This window comes from Harpia harpyja, chromosome 19, assembly GCF_026419915.1.
Source record: "Harpia harpyja isolate bHarHar1 chromosome 19, bHarHar1 primary haplotype, whole genome shotgun sequence".
Lineage (NCBI taxonomy): Eukaryota > Metazoa > Chordata > Aves > Accipitriformes > Accipitridae > Harpia > Harpia harpyja.
This window is the reverse complement of record NC_068958.1, coordinates 15,918,337-15,937,375: the sequence shown is the minus strand read 5'-3', so window position 1 is coordinate 15,937,375 and position 19,039 is coordinate 15,918,337. Positions and strand designations below refer to the sequence as shown.

At 58.1% G+C, this 19,039-nt stretch overlaps 2 protein-coding genes across 2 annotated transcripts; both read left to right on the top strand.

Moving 5' to 3' along the window:
* Positions 1-838: 838 nt before the first annotated feature.
* On the top strand, positions 839-4,741 carry LOC128154214 (sperm-associated antigen 4 protein-like). The gene is made up of 8 exons (XM_052814479.1): positions 839-844; positions 1,046-1,086; positions 1,342-1,438; positions 2,079-2,172; positions 2,730-2,842; positions 3,498-3,665; positions 4,026-4,115; positions 4,598-4,741. The coding sequence occupies exons 1-8, from the start codon at positions 839-841 to the stop codon at positions 4,712-4,714; spliced, it is 726 nt and encodes a 241-aa protein (XP_052670439.1). The 3' UTR covers positions 4,715-4,741.
* A 7,505-nt stretch (positions 4,742-12,246) lies between these two features.
* On the top strand, positions 12,247-16,450 carry LOC128154213 (sperm-associated antigen 4 protein-like). The gene is made up of 8 exons (XM_052814478.1): positions 12,247-12,252; positions 12,454-12,494; positions 12,750-12,846; positions 13,487-13,580; positions 14,138-14,250; positions 14,902-15,069; positions 15,430-15,519; positions 16,309-16,450. The coding sequence occupies exons 1-8, from the start codon at positions 12,247-12,249 to the stop codon at positions 16,423-16,425; spliced, it is 726 nt and encodes a 241-aa protein (XP_052670438.1). The 3' UTR covers positions 16,426-16,450.
* The last annotated feature ends 2,589 nt before the right edge of the window (positions 16,451-19,039 follow it).

The window sequence follows — 19,039 nt, the reverse complement described above, 5'->3', positions numbered from 1 at the left end:
AGCAGGCTTCCAGAACGGTGGCTTTTTGGCCTGAAAAGGGAAATCTACCTGTGCAGGGGCTCGCCCGAGATTTGGGTCATTGACAGCCACAGGACTCCCTCTTTTCCAGGCAAAAGATGGCCCTACAGAAGAGGTTCTTGAAAGTTGTCATCTTGTTGCTCCCAGTGGCTCTTGGTGAGTTCCCATGGGCAAACACCCGAGAGCGACAGCCTGGCTGTGCTGGATGCCAGCTTTCAGCTGGCCAGCTTTCCTTTTGGGCCAGTATGGGCGGAAACTCCCGTGGCCCAAGTGCTTCGTGAGTATGTCCTTGACTGGGACCGGCTTTCGGACTACCAGGAAGACTGGCAGTCTCCCAGCCGTGCTGCTGCTCTGGCCGCTGGTCCGAATGGCTTGCTTAGTCTGCAAGTCTGCGAGAGAAGGGTGTAGGTTTCCAAGCCCGAACTGGGGATTCCCAGAGGGGAGGGGCCATGCAGGGGGGCCGATGGAGAGGTACCTCTCCTAGCCCATGCAGCCTGGTCTTGGTGCTCGCTGAAGCAGTGAGGGGAGATGGGGAATAGCTCTGGGGCACCGAGCACACCTGAAGATCACGCCTGCGCAGTGCCCTCAAGCCTGGGCTGATGACCCCCAGTCAGAGGCGCGTCCTCTCTCTGCACCCCACGTTCCCCACCTCCTCAGCTAACCTGCTGCCCCACCCCCCAAGGCAACAGGGAGGAGACAAGGGGACTGCAGGGATCGCTGGCAACCCTAGTCAGATAACCGTCTCTTGGTGATGTGAATTGCAGCTGGCGTTTACTGCAGGACCTCACTGCCACTGTGGACCATGCGGGCCAAGGGACTGATGGAGGTCGGTGACTCTTGTGGGACGGGCACCTCCTGCAAGGGAGCGTTGCTGACAGTGGCTGGATAAATCACGGGCTCTTCTGCTTCCATGCAGGGTGACCCAAAGAAGCAGCAGCTTGTGCCGTGTCTTCCTAGGGAAGCCTCTCCTGGGAAGCCCCGGCAGCTCTGGTAGTGGATGCTCTAACGGAGCGTTTTTCCCTTTCAGGAGCTGACGTGTGAGTCTGCAGCAGAATGGAAGATGCAGCGGTAAGAGATGTTGCCTGAGCTGGAACTGGCTCTGTGCAGAAGCGTCAGCCGACCTCGTGCTAGCTGCACTCATTTTCCTAACAGCCAGGGCTCCCGTGCTTCCCCCCTGCCTTTGCCTTTTGCTCAACCTGGTGCAGAAGGGAAGCACTCGCAAAGCAGGGAAAGCACCTGTGTCTCTCCTCCTTGCTGAGCTCAGACACCCCCCCAGAGGGGATGGGCTGCTCTCTGACAAGATCTGCTTTCTTGTTCCTGCAGGCACTTGTGCGCTTTGTTGGCGGAGCAAAACCAGAAGATGCAGCTTCTTCTGGAGGAGGTGGCTCAACTGAGGGCGGAGATCAGCAGTGCCAAGAAGGTGAGCCTGCGTTTTGGGGAAGGAGGCTTGGCTGGGCAGAACCCCCCAAGAAGGTACTCCGTGGGGTTGTTGGTGGGGTCGGACTGCTGACTGCAGCAACCCAGCCTTTACCCCAGGGGCTTTGCTGGGTGAGCTTCTGCGCTGCACAGGCCCTTCTCCAGCCCCAGTCTAACCGGGCCGCTTCAGGCAGCGGAGAACTCCCGACAGCCTTCCCTTGGCACACCATTGCCTCTGGCTGCTCTGGCCGGGCCCCTTCAGGCAGCGGAGAACTCCCGACAGCCTTCCCTTGGCACACCATTGCCTCTGGCTGCTCTGGCCGGGCCCCTGAGGCAGTGGTGAGACCCAGGCACGCTCACGGGGCCAGCCATCGCTTGCAGGGCCTGAGCCCGGCTCCCGGCTGACCTGGAGAGCGTGGAGGGTGGGGACGAGGGTGTGGGGACCCTCGTCAACCCACCTCGGGGCCACGGCCACAGATACTGTTCCTCAGTCCTCGCGGCTCATGTCAGCAGCAGAGAGTCTTGCATCTCCGTGGACAAGGCTTGCCTTGCATTTCTGACGCTGACCCTTTGCCTCCGCGGGCGCTAGTAGCCACGCTGAACTGCCCGCTGATGCGGTCCTTTTCTGTGTTCCTTTATGGCAGCGTTCCCAGGAAGGTCAGGAAGTGAACCAGGCAGCGTCCAAGACGGCTTTGGAAGTCTATGTCGAGATGTCTGACTGGGCCCTGAAAAGCTCTGGTATGGACACAAGCAGCCCAGTCTCCTTGCCCTGCGCTTGTCTGTAGCGCTCCCCAGAGGAGCCTGTGCTCCAGGCGCTGCTCTCCAAAGTGGGGGAGCTTCAACGCTTCACGGGGTCCAAGAGCAAAGCTGTGGCAGAGTGGGTCTCTCAGACTCCCTCCCAGTCCTGCCCTCGGCCTCCGCACGCGTGCCTCTGGTGCTGCCCTGGCACGCGTTCCTGTGCTGATGGAGGGGCCCTCTTCCTCTCCCCTGCATTTGAAAAGGGAATGGCTGGGCCGTCCTTTGCTGCCCACGCAGCAAGCCCTCAGCTTTGGTCTGCTGTCATTCACACGGGCACCTGCTGTCTCCCAGACCCCTCAGACCTTCTCCTCGTGGCACTGTGAGAGAAGAAGTCACCAGGCACGTGGATGCCGTCGTTCCCCTGCGCAGCTGGGCACCCCCACCAGCGTGGTGACTGACAGACATGGAGCTGGCCGGCGGCGGCACAAATAGTGTCTGAGCACCAAGTCCTCCTCATCTGTGGCCTCTTGCAGTCACCTGCTCTCCCTTCCTTACAGGTGCCACCATCGACATGCAGAGAACTTCTGAGACCTACAACTGCAAAGAGAATTGGGGCTGCAGGGTTTTATGGTTCTTTCGCCCTGCCAACCCTCCTGATACTATCTTGCAGGTATCGTAGCAGAAATCATCAGTGCTGGTTTCCTTCCTTTTCCCTTCCTTCCTTCCTTCCTTCCTTCCTTCCTTCCTTCCTTCCTTCCTGTGAAGTTGGGGACCAACCTCAGGGGCTTTCCCCTCAGTCCAGTGGTACTGCTCAAGCTCAGCGTGTTGATCAGGTTCCTGAAACCAAAGCTCAAACACAGGGCTGGGCTTGCTAGAAAGAAATCAGTGGTTCCCCTCAGGAGGGGAACAGAGCTGAACTGAGCTGAACTGCTGCATCTCACCCATAGTCCTCTGCCACAGCTGAGTGAAAGAGCTTCTCCCTGGTGACCCCGTTTCCACACTCATCCCTAACAGCGCCTTTTCAGGGGTGGGAGGCGGGAGGTGGGGGGTGCCCTGCAGAGCCACTGGGCAGAGACGTGTTTCTGCTTGGCCCTGACTAGGATGGTTTCCTAAGCGGTATTCTCCTCTGCGCCATAATACTGAGAGCCCCCTTTGTCAGGCAGGGAAGAAGGCCTCCTGCCTTTGTCCATTTCCTCACAGGCGCCTCACTTTCGAGCTGAAATAGACCCCACAGACGCACCGGTGCCTAAGCTTCAAGCTACGTGGGCAGCTGTGTTGGCCCCAACACTCTCTCACCCTTCATCGCTCTCGCGTTCTGGTTGCAGCCGGATCTTTCCCCAGGAGACTGCTGGCCTTTACAAGGGCCTCAGGGCCAGGTGGTCATCAGGTTGCCAGCACGAGTCCACCTGACCGCCGTCACGATGCAGCACATCTACAAAGAGGTCTCTCCATCTGGGACCGTCACCAGCGCGCCCAGAGACGTCGCTGTCTTTGTAAGTCTCTGCTGGGCGCTTCTGGTGGGGATCTGGCCCCGGGGAAAAGCCATGACCGGGTCTTGCTTGCTTGTGTGCATCCGCGGAGCTTTGTGTCCTGCTCTCTCCTGAGCACTGCAGTGCCCCAGCGGGATACTTCAAAGGCTCTAGAGGTTTCATCCCTCTTAAGACTTGTTCTGGCCAAGCACCTGGGGGTTCTTGACCAAAACTCAAGGCAGAGACTGAGCTGCGCCCTAACCAGTGCTAGACTACTGCTAGAGCCGCAGGAGAGGCTGGGCAGATAACAGGGCCGATCCAGCGCGTACGTTCCCTCTTTGTCGGGATGAGTCTGAGCTGCTCTCCTTGTGCTTTGCCCCCGAGGGAGTGGATGCGGACGGAGAAGAGGAAACTCTCCTTGGGACGTTCACGTACAACGTGGAAAAAGAGGCCACTCAGACCTTCCCTCTGAAGGTAGGGTCCAGGCACGGGGACAAGAGCAAAACAGGTTTGCCTGCAAGTCCATGGCAGGAAGAGAGTGAATGCTTTCTCCCTGGGCAGAGGGGCCCGGACCACCGCTGAGAGAGACCCGGCGGGGTTGGGAGGGCTGAGTAGCACGCGGTGGTGGCAGCAAAAGGATAGCAAGGGCTGCCCCCTGCATAGGAGCACCTCCCCGGCCTCTCTGTCAGCACAGAGCAAGCAGCAGAGGGAAGGGGCAGAGGGAAGGGAGACGCAGCCCCAGCCGGGCCGGCATGCAGAGGATGCCAGCCAGGTGCCTTCCCCCTCCCCGTCTCCCCAGCCTGCCCAGCAGCCCCGGTGCCAGCAGCGAGCCTCACATTTCCACAGCCGCTTCCAAGAGCTTCCTCCTGAGCAGGAGCAGGGCTGGCAGGGGGAGATACGTTGGTTGCATTGTCGCTCTTAACGTCCCCGTTTCCTTTTCCCTCTTTTCTTCGCAGGACGCGCCGCTTCCCAGAGCCTTTTCATATATCAAACTTCTCGTGAAGAGCAACTGGGGAAACCCAGCGTACACCTGCATTTATCGAGTGCAGGTTCACGGGAAGATGGCAAACTAGAAAGCCTCAGCCGCAACCCAAGAAGAAAAAGCAAGACAGACGTAAAAAAGCGAAGAAAAACGGGGGCGGGGGGGAAATAAAACAAAAGAAGAAGATGTGGCAATTGAGATCGGCGTAGAAGACCTGTCTCCAAAGTGGGGTGCGCAAGAAGGTCCATTGGGGGGCGGGCGGGAGTGTGTGGAAAAGGTCAGAACGTGATTGTTTCCTAAAACAGAGGGCGATATTAAGCATTCCTAAGACTTAACCTAGCGAGGAGGCTCCGCAAGGAGCACCAGCCTCGGGCAGGCAGAAGGACCCGGCTTCTGTTACGAGCAGGGAGACTGCCACCCGCCCCCAGAGCCGGCTCTGCAGGAGCTCTCCCAGGAGCCCGCCCACCCTCGTCCGGGCTTCTCGGCCAATGGCGCCCGCCAGGCGGTGACAGGCAGGGCCCCCCGCCAGCCACTGCAGAGCCCTTCTCTGGCCCCGCCCCGCCCCGCCCCGGCCCCGCTGGCGTTGCAACTGGGCAGCCTGCAGGCGCGGGTTGCGGGCCGAGCCCCGAGCCTCGAGCCTTGGTGTCGTCCCCAAAGGGGGTGTCGGTACGCGGTGTGCAATGAGCCAGTCTCACGCACAGAGACGAGATATTGTTGATTACAAAGCTGTGCAAGTTTGGGTGCTAGGTGGTAGCTCCACAAAGCTAGCACGCCTGGGGATTCTCCAGAGTTCCTTTTATATACATCCTTATCAGTTGGTAGGTTTCCTCAGACTGCCCTCTAATGCCCATCGGTTAGTAAGTTGCATATGGTTACACAATCTTTACTCTTACCACGCGTGCTCTGTGAGTAAGGGTCTCCGCCTGGGCCGGGGTCTCCTGCCCAGTGGGTGTCATTTTCAGCATTACAATGAGGGTAGTTTGCTTAAGGACCCAGTTTAGCTGACTATCCAAAACGAAGTATGTGATAAATGATTTAGTCCCAAACCGGATTTTAATTAAAGTTTACAATTTATTAAATGAATAAAGGCAAGCAAACAGCGCTGGGCGCGCCGGGAGCCTCTGCTCTACCAAGACGCGTGCTGTGAAAAACAACACAGCTTCTTTTACAGTCTAGCATTAGTTACATATTCATAATAGGCGTGTTCTCCCTAAAAAACTTTCCACCTCCTGGCTGCGCAGGTGCAGTAGTTCTTTTTGTATCTTTTCAAACTCTCCCCAGCAACCAGGGGGTCCTCCAGGCAATGCATCTCCGACCAGGCTCCCCCACTGCTCAGGCACAACAGCAGACATCTTGTGTAACAGCCGACACCCTGCACAATACCAGCTGTGGCTACCAAAACCCAAACAAGTTCAACAGCAAGACATAGCAGACACTTCCCTTTTAACAAATGCATATAACAAATTGCTTATACACAGTTATCTCAATACACCCCATACTCACACATACCAAGGGTCACCCCGTTCACAACATCGTTCAACACCATGACAAATGCCTCAGTTCTCCCTTAAGATCTCTTGCTTAACACTGTGTAGTTAATCAGCTCAAAACCAGTTTTGAGCTAGCAAAAAAAGAACTATATACATGCTATCTGTTTCCCCTCGGTCTGCGGTTATACAAAGACCGACAAAGTGGTTAAAGATTATAAATTCAGCGAGGGTCACATTTTACTATGCGACTTAGCATTGTTTTATATTGACACGAATCAGGTGAACACATTTCACAAAGTATAAACCTGATAATTAGAATAGGTACAGCTGACATATTTTCCAGGATGTTCCTTCTTCAAGGATAGCCAACTCCTCATGAGAAGTTCTCTAACTCATGGCTTCTAACAACCTCAGGGACGGTCACCCTGATCCTAGACATTGTGCACCTATTTGGTTTTCTTAGTGTGTGCGACATCTAACTTCACTAAATTCTTCATCAATTTTTAACCCTCTACTTGCGTAGATAACATTGGGACAGCTCTTCGGGGCTCCCCGGGCTGGGGGTTGGCAGCTCCTCCCTCACTTTCCCGACAGCGGGGCCGGAGGAGCAGACGGAACAGTTTGGCCTAGCACCTTCCCGGCATCCGGGCTGTTGGTTTGTCGGTGAACCCGTCGTTTCTGTAAAACGGGTGTGGGGAGCCTGTCTGACTGGCCTGTCGGAAAGCCCATTCCTCAGCCCATGAACGTCCCCATTCTAGATCTCGCCACTCTCTGTCGGGGGTCCTTTTGTGTCACATTGATAAGTGTCGACGGGGAATTTTCGAGCGTTTTGCCCCATGTTATTCTGACCTCCCCGTGGCATTTGGACGACCCTGACCTGTCGCTCCTTTTGACGGACCACCGTCTCTGGGGCTCCCAGAAAGGCTGTCCAGTTCTGCAGCCCTTGAGGTGTTCCCGTCGTGGGCTCCACCCAGGTTAGGGTTGGGTTGCATAAGGTTAGGCTCTTTGGTCCCCCAGGCGCTGCAACACTTTGGTTTTCCCTCCCGCTGTTGCTATTGGGGACATCGTGTCCGGGGGTGTGGCGCCTTCTCCATTATGGACATCCCGGGCAGCCAGTCTCGCTGTCCACTCGGAAAGCTCGTCCAAAGGATTGCAGGGATGGGGAGGGTTAGCAGCCCACGTTCCTGGCGGCTGTCTAACAGCATGTAGTATTGGGAGGGCGTCAGGGTAGCGGGAGCATTCCCTGGGTGTTGTCGGAGGATCCCAAGGGGTTCCTGAGAGGTGGGGCTGGTGGGTGGGCGTGCCAGGGTGCTATTGTGATGCCTTGAATGAAGGCTGGAGCTGAAAGACTCCATTGTATTTTGTAGCGCTTTTAATTTGTGCTTGCTTGAGCGACTTTGAAGCTTTTGGTATGTAAGAAAACCTTGAGGTTTGTTAACAGTATGCACAAATAGATGAGAAGCCTTAAGTTCTGCTGAGCTTTGTGATTAAAACCTGCCAGGGCCAGCTAACTAGGAAGAAGAGATGAACCACCCCTGAGATGACCCGCACTGCGCGTGCCTTAAGAGAGAGTTCAATTAGCGGACACCAAGAAAATGACCACCAGAGGGTTTCAAAGACCCCAAAAGACCACCGACCCATTTAATAGCGCATGCCCCAAAGGGCGGACACTATGTAAATAATTTCTGGGAAATTACATGAATAGGTACAACAGTTTGGGGAAATGTAATGAATATGTATATATTAGAACAATATAAGCTTTGCTTGCTGTGGGTAACGGTATGCACGCAAGGAGCAGCTATGCCCCGTGCATCCATCGCTGCAATAAAGAATGCCTGCTTTCTAAGACTCCAAAACTGAGCCTTAGAGAGTTTCTTCGACCGGCTTTTTCGGTAGCAATTGTAGTTGTCACGTGAGGTTAGTAGGGTTGCTGGGTCATCCCAGAGAAGCCACTGGGGTCTCTAGGTCAGCCCAGAGGAGCTGTTGTGCATCTTGTTGAGGAGAAGGGGGCACGGTGGCCCTGGGCAGTTGCCCACAGGCCACCGTGGGAGGCGGAGTCCCCCCGTGCCAATGTGGAGCCTGAGGGGCCCAGCCCCAGGCGGGATGCTGCCATCGCTGCCCGATCCCACAGGAACCCCCTTCCAGAGCTGGACAAGGGAAGCCCGTTCCTACCCAGAGGATCACACCCAAATACCGCCCAACTGCCCGAGTGCGAGAGCCGCCCAGCCTGCCGCAAGGCCCCCAGGCGCCCTTTGCTGCCAGGGCCCTCCTGCCATCAATGGCACTGGCAGCTCTGCTGCCTGGACGGCCCACTGCACGGGGGCGGCCCAGGGGTCCGGGCAGGCCTGGGCTGCCCATGGGGAAACGGGCACCTCGTGCTCCCCTGCAAAAGCGGGTGGCATGGCTGGGTAAGCTGCAGCCCCGCACCGCCCCAGCGCAGCTTGGGCCTGCACCGGCGTGGGACTCCCACCGGCCAGTGAGGGGGGACATGGCGGGGCTGTGCTCCATGCGCCCTGTGTCCCCGTGCTGCCATGCTGGGACCCTGGTACAGGCCGCGCTGCCCAGTGGTCCCAGCGCAGCCCGTGGCCCTGCGCAGGGACCCTCCTGGGCCCTCGTGAGACAAGGAAGGAGCCCACTCCTATTTCAAACGAGGGAAGTCAAGCCAGAATCAGCAAGGGCGAGAAACAAAACGGTCCTTGTTAACCAAGACGTACCGCTGGGCCCCTGACAGCACATCTGGGCTATTGGGTTTTTCTCCTTGGCGCACGAAACGGTTGCAAGGGGAGAAACGCCGCCGGAAGCATGGGGCGAGAGCAAAGTCCCCTTTCCAGCGCCCTTTCTGGTTACCCGAGGATGCCCGGGAGAGCTGGAACCCTCCCCGGCAGGCCAGGCCAGGCCAGGCAGCCAGACCCGGCAGGGGAGCGTGGCAGGGTTCGGGGGGGCCCACAGGCATGGGCTCCCACCGCCCGGGAGGGCCGCAGCCGTCTTGCCCCAGGGGAGACCACGGGGTCTCCCTGCCCTGCTCAGCCCTGGGGAGCCCCATTGTGACGTCAGAGCCACTGCCACTGTGAGGTCAGAGCTGGCCGCCCACACAGCCCTGTGGCGGGCCAGGAAGGATCCCACAGCTGCCGTGTGGCTGTTGCCCTGGGCAGGCGCACTCCTGCTGGGGGGCAGCGTGGGGCTGCTGCCACCGGCGCTGGTTTTGCCCGGACAGGCCGCACTGCTGGGGCTGAGGAGGAGGAAGAGCTGAGCGGGGAGCCTGCCTTTGCCCAGGGATGGCGAGGAGAAAGGCCCCCCAGAGAAGACGCCAAGGGGCCTCCGAAGGCTCCTTGGGGAATGAGGCCGACCAACAGCCGGCAGGAGAGGCAGCGGGGCCGAGCCGCTGCCAGACGAGTAGGTACGAAGTGGGCTGCTCCTGCCCGGGGCTTCAGGTTAGGGTGGTAGCACGGACGTGGCCTAGCACGGTCAGTGGGGAAGCATGGGGAAGCCGACAGAGGTTTTCTGAAGAGCCCCGTGGCTTGCAAAGCCCCCCTTCTGTGGGGATGGGTCTGGGCTGAAAGCCCGGCTCGCTCTCCCGGCCAAAAGCCAGGGTGCGGCAGGGGCTTTTGGGGAGGCGGTAGCCTCGTGCTGCAGGGGTCGGAGCGCAGCCCTGCTAGCAGCACAGGGAGATTTTGCTGCGCGGGGGGGCCAAGCCCCTGGGACCTGAGACTGGCCCCCTCGGGACGCTGAGGCACAGTCCTGCCTGGCTGAGGGGGGCAGCTGTGCAGAGAGGAGAGGGGCTGGGAGACCGGCAGTGCCCAGGGAAGAAGTGGGGGGCCGCGGTGGGGGACAGCAGCCTGTGCCCCCTCCCCGAACGGCCACTGAGAGGTGCCTGCCAAGGGGCGGGTTAGTGCCAGGGCCCAGGGAGCAGGGAGGGACGGGGTGGGAATCGGGCTGTGCTGCCGGGTCGGCTTCCCAAGGCGGGGGACTGCCGCTGCCAGCTTGCTTCCTCTTCTCCCGCTGCAGGCCTGTAAAGCAAAGGATGGGGAAAGGAGAGGAGGGGACCCCTAGAAGCAGCCCAGCTGTGCTGCCCTCTCTCGCTGCTGCTGGGACGGCCCGTCCTCTGGCAAGGGCCTCCGCTCAGGCTACTCCTGAGCCCACCTCGGCTCCCGTGGCGTGGGGACGGTGGGCAACCGGCATTTGTCTTTTTCCTCCCACAGTAACCTCTGCATAGAGATGGAGGTGCTGACCCTGCCTTCGATGCCAGCTGCCGGCTCAGCCATTCAAGGGCCTGCCAAGTGGCGCGACAAGGCCACAGAAATTGCAAGTAAGCTCAGCACTGCTGCTTGCCGCGAAGTCCTCTGGGGTGAACTTGGAGAGCTGCAGTGTGCCAGAGCTCTGGCCAGATGTCACAAGTGGCAGGAGAAGTGCAGGCTGCCCTGCTGCTCTTTGCCCCAGGGAGGGAGTGGGTAGGACTCGGTGCCCGCCTCCCCACAGGGAGCTGCAACACGTGTGGCTGGGCATCCTAGTGAAGAGACCTCAAGAGACAGGCCTAACTTTTGTCTGGTTTCTTTGCCCAGGGACGGCCTTCAGCCTTGCTTGCCAGCCGGCAGGTGCCCTTGTCTCCCTGTGGAGACACGTGCTGAGCACACGCGTCTTCGCCGTGTACGTACTACATGTTTCTGCTGTGGACGGGGGGAGAAAGGGGATGTCTGAGGGTCAGTGCAAGCCAAGGGGAGGGTCAGTGCAAGGCAAGGGGAGGGCAGAGGGTGTTGCCCAGCCAGCAGCTGGGGCTCCCACTCGGGCGCTGCTCGTGCTGTGGCCAAGAGCAAAGCCCCTCGGCAGTCTCACTCCCACGCATTTGCTGGAGCCCCAAACTTTGGCTGCGGTAGGACAAACTGCCACGTAGCCGGACGCTCGGGTGCGGAGCCAAGCCTCTGCAGGGAAGGGTTTTCCCCAGCTCCAGCAAGAGACCGTGTGGGTCGGGGAGGGCTCTGGGAGGAAAGCCAGACAAGGCTCCTGTGCTTCCCCGCTGTGCGGCAAAACAGCCCTGAGAGAGATCGGTGTGATCGCAAGTGAGAACAGGCGTGCTTTCTCAGCCAAAGAGAGAGCGGGGTCCACACCAGAAAGACTGCTGAGAAGCTGAAAAGCAGGTCTTCATTTGCTCGACCTCTTTACCTCCCGGGATCATTTGCATTCCCTTTCGGAAGGTGCTCCTGGAGCCCGCCCTTTGGGGAAGATCTGCCGGCAGTGTTGAACGGTGTGGACAGAAATCGTGTTCCTCCTGGGCGCTGCTCTGTCAGCTCTCCTGTCAGCAGCAGGCTTCCAGAACGGTGGCTTTTTGGCCTGAAAAGGGAAATCTACCTGTGCAGGGGCTCGCCCGAGATTTGGGTCATTGACAGCCACAGGACTCCCTCTTTTCCAGGCAAAAGATGGCCCTACAGAAGAGGTTCTTGAAAGTTGTCATCTTGTTGCTCCCAGTGGCTCTTGGTGAGTTCCCATGGGCAAACACCCGAGAGCGACAGCCTGGCTGTGCTGGATGCCAGCTTTCAGCTGGCCAGCTTTCCTTTTGGGCCAGTATGGGCGGAAACTCCCGTGGCCCAAGTGCTTCGTGAGTATGTCCTTGACTGGGACCGGCTTTCGGACTACCAGGAAGACTGGCAGTCTCCCAGCCGTGCTGCTGCTCTGGCCGCTGGTCCGAATGGCTTGCTTAGTCTGCAAGTCTGCGAGAGAAGGGTGTAGGTTTCCAAGCCCGAACTGGGGATTCCCAGAGGGGAGGGGCCATGCAGGGGGGCCGATGGAGAGGTACCTCTCCTAGCCCATGCAGCCTGGTCTTGGTGCTCGCTGAAGCAGTGAGAGGAGATGGGGAATAGCTCTGGGGCACCGAGCACACCTGAAGATCACGCCTGCGCAGTGCCCTCAAGCCTGGGCTGATGACCCCCAGTCAGAGGCGCGTCCTCTCTCTGCACCCCACGTTCCCCACCTCCTCAGCTAACCTGCTGCCCCACCCCCCAAGGCAACAGGGAGGAGACAAGGGGACTGCAGGGATCGCTGGCAACCCTAGTCAGATAACCGTCTCTTGGTGATGTGAATTGCAGCTGGCGTTTACTGCAGGACCTCACTGCCACTGTGGACCATGCGGGCCAAGGGACTGATGGAGGTCGGTGACTCTTGTGGGACGGGCACCTCCTGCAAGGGAGCGTTGCTGACAGTGGCTGGATAAATCACGGGCTCTTCTGCTTCCATGCAGGGTGACCCAAAGAAGCAGCAGCTTGTGCTGTGTCTTCCTAGGGAAGCCTCTCCTGGGAAGCCCCGGCAGCTCTGGTAGTGGATGCTCTAACGGAGCGTTTTTCCCTTTCAGGAGCTGACGTGTGAGTCTGCAGCAGAATGGAAGATGCAGCGGTAAGAGATGTTGCCTGAGCTGGAACTGGCTCTGTGCAGAAGCGTCAGCCGACCTCGTGCTAGCTGCACTCATTTTCCTAACAGCCAGGGCTCCCGTGCTTCCCCCCTGCCTTTGCCTTTTGCTCAACCTGGTGCAGAAGGGAAGCACTCGCAAAGCAGGGAAAGCACCTGTGTCTCTCCTCCTTGCTGAGCTCAGACACCCCCCCAGAGGGGATGGGCTGCTCTCTGACAAGATCTGCTTTCTTGTTCCTGCAGGCACTTGTGCGCTTTGTTGGCGGAGCAAAACCAGAAGATGCAGCTTCTTCTGGAGGAGGTGGCTCAACTGAGGGCGGAGATCAGCAGTGCCAAGAAGGTGAGCCTGCGTTTTGGGGAAGGAGGCTTGGCTGGGCAGAACCCCCCGAGAAGGTACTCCGTGGGGTTGTTGGTGGGGTCGGACTGCTGACTGCAGCAACCCAGCCTTTACCCCAGGGGCTTTGCTGGGTGAGCTTCTGCGCTGCACAGGCCCTTCTCCAGCCCCAGTCTAACCGGGCCGCTTCAGGCAGCGGAGAACTCCCGACAGCCTTCCCTTGGCACACCATTGCCTCTGGCTGCTCTGGCCGGGCCCCTTCAGGCAGCGGAGAACTCCCGACAGCCTTCCCTTGGCACACCATTGCCTCTGGCTGCTCTGGCCGGGCCCCTGAGGCAGTGGTGAGACCCAGGCACGCTCACGGGGCCAGCCATCGCTTGCAGGGCCTGAGCCCGGCTCCCGGCTGACCTGGAGAGCGTGGAGGGTGGGGACGAGGGTGTGGGGACCCTCGTCAACCCACCTCGGGGCCACGGCCACAGATACTGTTCCTCAGTCCTCGCGGCTCATGTCAGCAGCAGAGAGTCTTGCATCTCCGTGGACAAGGCTTGCCTTGCATTTCTGACGCTGACCCTTTGCCTCCGCGGGCGCTAGTAGCCACGCTGAACTGCCCGCTGATGCGGTCCTTTTCTGTGTTCCTTTATGGCAGCGTTCCCAGGAAGGTCAGGAAGTGAACCAGGCAGCGTCCAAGACGGCTTTGGAAGTCTATGTCGAGATGTCTGACTGGGCCCTGAAAAGCTCTGGTATGGACACAAGCAGCCCAGTCTCCTTGCCCTGCGCTTGTCTGTAGCGCTCCCCAGAGGAGCCTGTGCTCCAGGCGCTGCTCTCCAAAGTGGGGGAGCTTCAACGCTTCACGGGGTCCAAGAGCAAAGCTGTGGCAGAGTGGGTCTCTCAGACTCCCTCCCAGTCCTGCCCTCGGCCTCCGCACGCGTGCCTCTGGTGCTGCCCTGGCACGCGTTCCTGTGCTGATGGAGGGGCCCTCTTCCTCTCCCCTGCATTTGAAAAGGGAATGGCTGGGCCGTCCTTTGCTGCCCACGCAGCAAGCCCTCAGCTTTGGTCTGCTGTCATTCACACGGGCACCTGCTGTCTCCCAGACCCCTCAGACCTTCTCCTCGTGGCACTGTGAGAGAAGAAGTCACCAGGCACGTGGATGCCGTCGTTCCCCTGCGCAGCTGGGCACCCCCACCAGCGTGGTGACTGACAGACGTGGAGCTGGCCGGCGGCGGCACAAATAGTGTCTGAGCACCAAGTCCTCCTCATCTGTGGCCTCTTGCAGTCACCTGCTCTCCCTTCCTTACAGGTGCCACCATCGACATGCAGAGAACTTCTGAGACCTACAACTGCAAAGAGAATTGGGGCTGCAGGGTTTTATGGTTCTTTCGCCCTGCCAACCCTCCTGATACTATCTTGCAGGTATCGTAGCAGAAATCATCAGTGCTGGTTTCCTTCCTTTTCCCTTCCTTCCTTCCTTCCTTCCTTCCTTCCTTCCTTCCTTCCTGTGAAGTTGGGGACCAACCTCAGGGGCTTTCCCCTCAGTCCAGTGGTACTGCTCAAGCTCAGCGTGTTGATCAGGTTCCTGAAACCAAAGCTCAAACACAGGGCTGGGCTTGCTAGAAAGAAATCAGTGGTTCCCCTCAGGAGGGGAACAGAGCTGAACTGAGCTGAACTGCTGCATCTCACCCATAGTCCTCTGCCACAGCTGAGTGAAAGAGCTTCTCCCTGGTGACCCCGTTTCCACACTCATCCCTAACAGCGCCTTTTCAGGGGTGGGAGGCGGGAGGTGGGGGGTGCCCTGCAGAGCCACTGGGCAGAGACGTGTTTCTGCTCGGCCCTGACTAGGATGGTTTCCTAAGCGGTATTCTCCTCCGCGCCATAATACTGAGAGCCCCCTTTGTCAGGCAGGGAAGAAGGCCTCCTGCCTTTGTCCATTTCCTCACAGGCGCCTCACTTTCGAGCTGAAATAGACCCCACAGACGCACCGGTGCCTAAGCTTCAAGCTACGTGGGCAGCTGTGTTGGCCCCAACACTCTCTCACCCTTCATCGCTCTCGCGTTCTGGTTGCAGCCGGATCTTTCCCCAGGAGACTGCTGGCCTTTACAAGGGCCTCAGGGCCAGGTGGTCATCAGGTTGCCAGCACGAGTCCACCTGACCGCCGTCACGATGCAGCACATCTACAAAGAGGTCTCTCCATCTGGGACCGTCACCAGCGCGCCCAGAGACGTCGCTGTCTTTGTAAGTCTCTGCTGGGCGCTTCTGGTGGGGATCTGGCCCCGGGGAAAAGCCATGACCGGGTCTTGCTTGCTTGTGTGCATCCGCGGAGCTTTGTGTCCTGCTCTCTCCTGAGCACTGCAGTGCCCCAGCGGGATACTTCAAAGGCTCTAGAGGTTTCATCCCTCTTAAGACTTGTTCTGGCCAAGCACCTGGGGGTTCTTGACCAAAACTCAAGGCAGAGACTGAGCTGCGCCCTAACCAGTGCTAGACTACTGCTAGAGCCGCAGGAGAGGCTGGGCAGATAACAGGGCCGATCCAGCGCGTACGTTCCCTCTTTGTCGGGATGAGTCTGAGCTGCTCTCCTTGTGCTTTGCCCCCGAGGGAGTGGATGCGGACGGAGAAGAGGAAACTCTCCTTGGGACGTTCACGTACAACGTGGAAAAAGAGGCCACTCAGACCTTCCCTCTGAAGGTAGGGTCCAGGCACGGGGACAAGAGCAAAACAGGTTTGCCTGCAAGTCCATGGCAGGAAGAGAGTGAATGCTTTCTCCCTGGGCAGAGGGGCCCGGACCACCGCTGAGAGAGACCCGGCGGGGTTGGGAGGGCTGAGTAGCACGCGGTGGTGGCAGCAAAAGGATAGCAAGGGCAGGGCAGGGCCAGGCCCGTGGGAGCACGAGTCCTGAGAGATCCCTGGCTGCACCCACTGCCTTCAGCAGAGCCAGCTGCACACGCAGCCACTCCACCCAAGCAACGGCTTTGTGCCGTGGAGAAATGGACGCCTGGCGGCGAAAGCCGTCGGGCAGCACCGCCGCTCCATCCTGTGGCCTGCTGGCAGGCTGGACAGTGTCCTCTCCTCCCAGCATAGCATGCCCCTTCTCTCCCGGTGCTCTCACGCCTGCCGGGAGGAAAGCAGGCAGAGCAGACAGCGGGAGCTTGGTGGCCTTGCATGCTGGCTGCCCCCTGCATAGGAGCACCTCCCCGGCCTCTCTGTCAGCACAGAGCAAGCAGCAGAGGGAAGGGGCAGAGGGAAGGGAGACGCAGCCCCAGCCGGGCCGGCATGCAGAGGATGCCAGCCAGGTGCCTTCCCCCTCCCCGTCTCCCCAGCCTGCCCAGCAGCCCCGGTGCCAGCAGCGAGCCTCACATTTCCACAGCCGCTTCCAAGAGCTTCCTCCTGAGCAGGAGCAGGGCTGGCAGGGGGAGATACGTTGGTTGCATTGTCGCTCTTAACGTCCCCGTTTCCTTTTCCCTCTTTTCTTCGCAGGACGCGCCGCTTCCCAGAGCCTTTTCATATATCAAACTTCTTGTGAAGAGCAACTGGGGAAACCCAGCGTACACCTGCATTTATCGAGTGCAGGTTCACGGGAAGATGGCAAACTAGAAAGCCTCAGCCGCAACCCAAGAAGAAAAAGCAAGACAGACGTAAAAAAGCGAAGAAAAACGGGGGCGGGGGGGAAATAAAACAAAAGAAGAAGATGTGGCAATTGAGATCGGCGTAGAAGACCTGTCTCCAAAGTGGGGTGCGCAAGAAGGTCCATTGGGGGGCGGGCGGGAGTGTGTGGAAAAGGTCAGAACGTGATTGTTTCCTAAAACAGAGGGCGATATTAAGCATTCCTAAGATTTAACCTAGCGAGGAGGCTCCGCAAGGAGCACCAGCCTCGGGCAGGCAGAAGGACCCGGCTTCCGTTACGAGCAGGGAGACTGCCACCCGCCCCCAGAGCCGGCTCTGCAGGAGCTCTCCCAGGAGCCCGCCCACCCTCGTCCGGGCTTCTCGGCCAATGGCGCCCGCCAGGCGGTGACAGGCAGGGCCCCCCGCCAGCCACTGCAGAGCCCTTCTCTGGCCCTGCCCCACCCCGCCCCGGCCCCGCTGGCGTTGCAACTGGGCAGCCTGCAGGCGCGGGTTGCGGGCCGAGCCCCGAGCCTCGAGCCTTGGTGTCGTCCCCAAAGGGGGTGTCGGTACGCGGTGTGCAATGAGCCAGTCTCACGCACAGAGACGAGATATTGTTGATTACAAAGCTGTGCAAGTTTGGGTGCTAGGTGGTAGCTCCACAAAGCTAGCACGCCTGGGGATTCTCCAGAGTTCCTTTTATATACATCCTTATCAGTTGGTAGGTTTCCTCAGACTGCCCTCTAATGCCCATCGGTTAGTAAGTTGCATATGGTTACACAATCTTTACTCTTACTACGCGTGCTCTGTGAGTAAGGGTCTCCGCCTGGGCTGGGGTCTCCTGCCCAGTGGGTGTCATTTTCAGCATTACAATGAGGGTAGTTTGTTTAAGGACGCAGTTTAGCTGACTATCCAAAACGAAGTATGTGATAAATGATTTAGTCCCAAACCGGATTTTAATTAAAGTTTACAATTTATTAAATGAATAAAGGCAAGCAAACAGCGCTGGGCGCGCCGGGAGCCTCTGCTCTACCAAGACGCGTGCTGTGAAAAACAACACAGCTTCTTTTATAGTCTAGCATTAGTTACATATTCATAATAGGCGTGTTCTCCCTAAAAAACTTTCCACCTCCTGGCTGCGCAGGTGCAGTAGTTCTTTTTGTATCTTTTCAAACTCTCCCCAGCAACCAGGGGGTCCTCCAGGCAATGCATCTCCGACCAGGCTCCCCCACTGCTCAGGCACAACAGCAGACATCTTGTGTAACAGCCGACACCCTGCACAATACCAGCTGTGGCTACCAAAACCCAAACAAGTTCAACAGCAAGACATAAGAGACACTTCCCTTTTAACAAATGCATATAACAAATTGCTTATACACAGTTATCTCAATACACCCCACACTCACACATACCAAGGGTCACCCCGTTCACAACATCGTTCAACACCATGACAAATGCCTCAGTTCTCCCTTAAGATCTCTTGCTTAACACTGTGTAGTTAATCAGCTCAAAACCAGTTTTGAGCTAGCAAAAAAAGAACTATATACATGCTATCTGTTTCCCCTCGGTCTGCGGTTATACAAAGACCGACAAAGTGGTTAAAGATTATAAATTCAGCGAGGGTCACATTTTACTATGCGACTCTAGCATTGTTTTATATTGACACGAATCAGGTGAACACATTTCACAAAGTATAAACCTGATAATTAGAATAGGTACAGCTGACATATTTTCCAGGATGTTCCTTCTTCAAGGATAGCCAACTCCTCATGAGAAGTTCTCTAACTCATGGCTTCTAACAACCTCAGGGACGGTCACCCTGATCCTAGACATTGTGCACCTATTTGGTTTTCTTAGTGTGTGCGACATCTAACTTCACTAAATTCTTCATCAATTTTTAACCCTCTACTTGCGTAGATAACATTGGGACAGCTCTTCGGGGCTCCCCGGGCCGGGGGTTGGCAGCTCCTCCCTCACTTTCCCGACAGCGGGGCCGGAGGAGCAGACAGAATGGTTTGGCCTAGCACCTTCCCGGCATCCGGGCTGTTGGTTTGTCGGTGAACCCGTCGTTTCTGTAAAACGGGTGTGGGGAGCCTGTCTGACTGGCCTGTCGGAAAGCCCATTCCTCAGCCCATGAACGTCCCCGTTCTAGATCTCGCCACTCTCTGTCGGGGGTCCTTTTGTGTCACATTGATAAGTGTCGACGGGGAATTTTCGAGCGTTTTGCCCCATGTTATTCTGACCTCCCCGTGGCATTTGGACGACCCTGACCTGTCGCTCCTTTTGACGGACCACCGTCTCTGGGGTTCCCAGAAAGGCAGTCCAGTTCTGCAGCCCTTGAGGTGTTCCCGTCGTGGGCTCCACCCAGGTTAGGGTTGGGTTGCATAAGGTTAGGCTCTTTGGTCCCCCAGGCGCTGCAACACTTTGGTTTTCCCTCCCGCTGTTGCTACTGGGGACATCGTGTCCGGGGGTGTGGCGCCTTCTCCATTACGGACATCCCGGGCAGCCAGTCTCGCTGTCCACTCGGAAAGCTCGTCCAAAGGATTGCAGGGATGGGGAGGGTTAGCAGCCCACGTTCCTGGCGGCTGTCTAACAGCATGTAGTATTG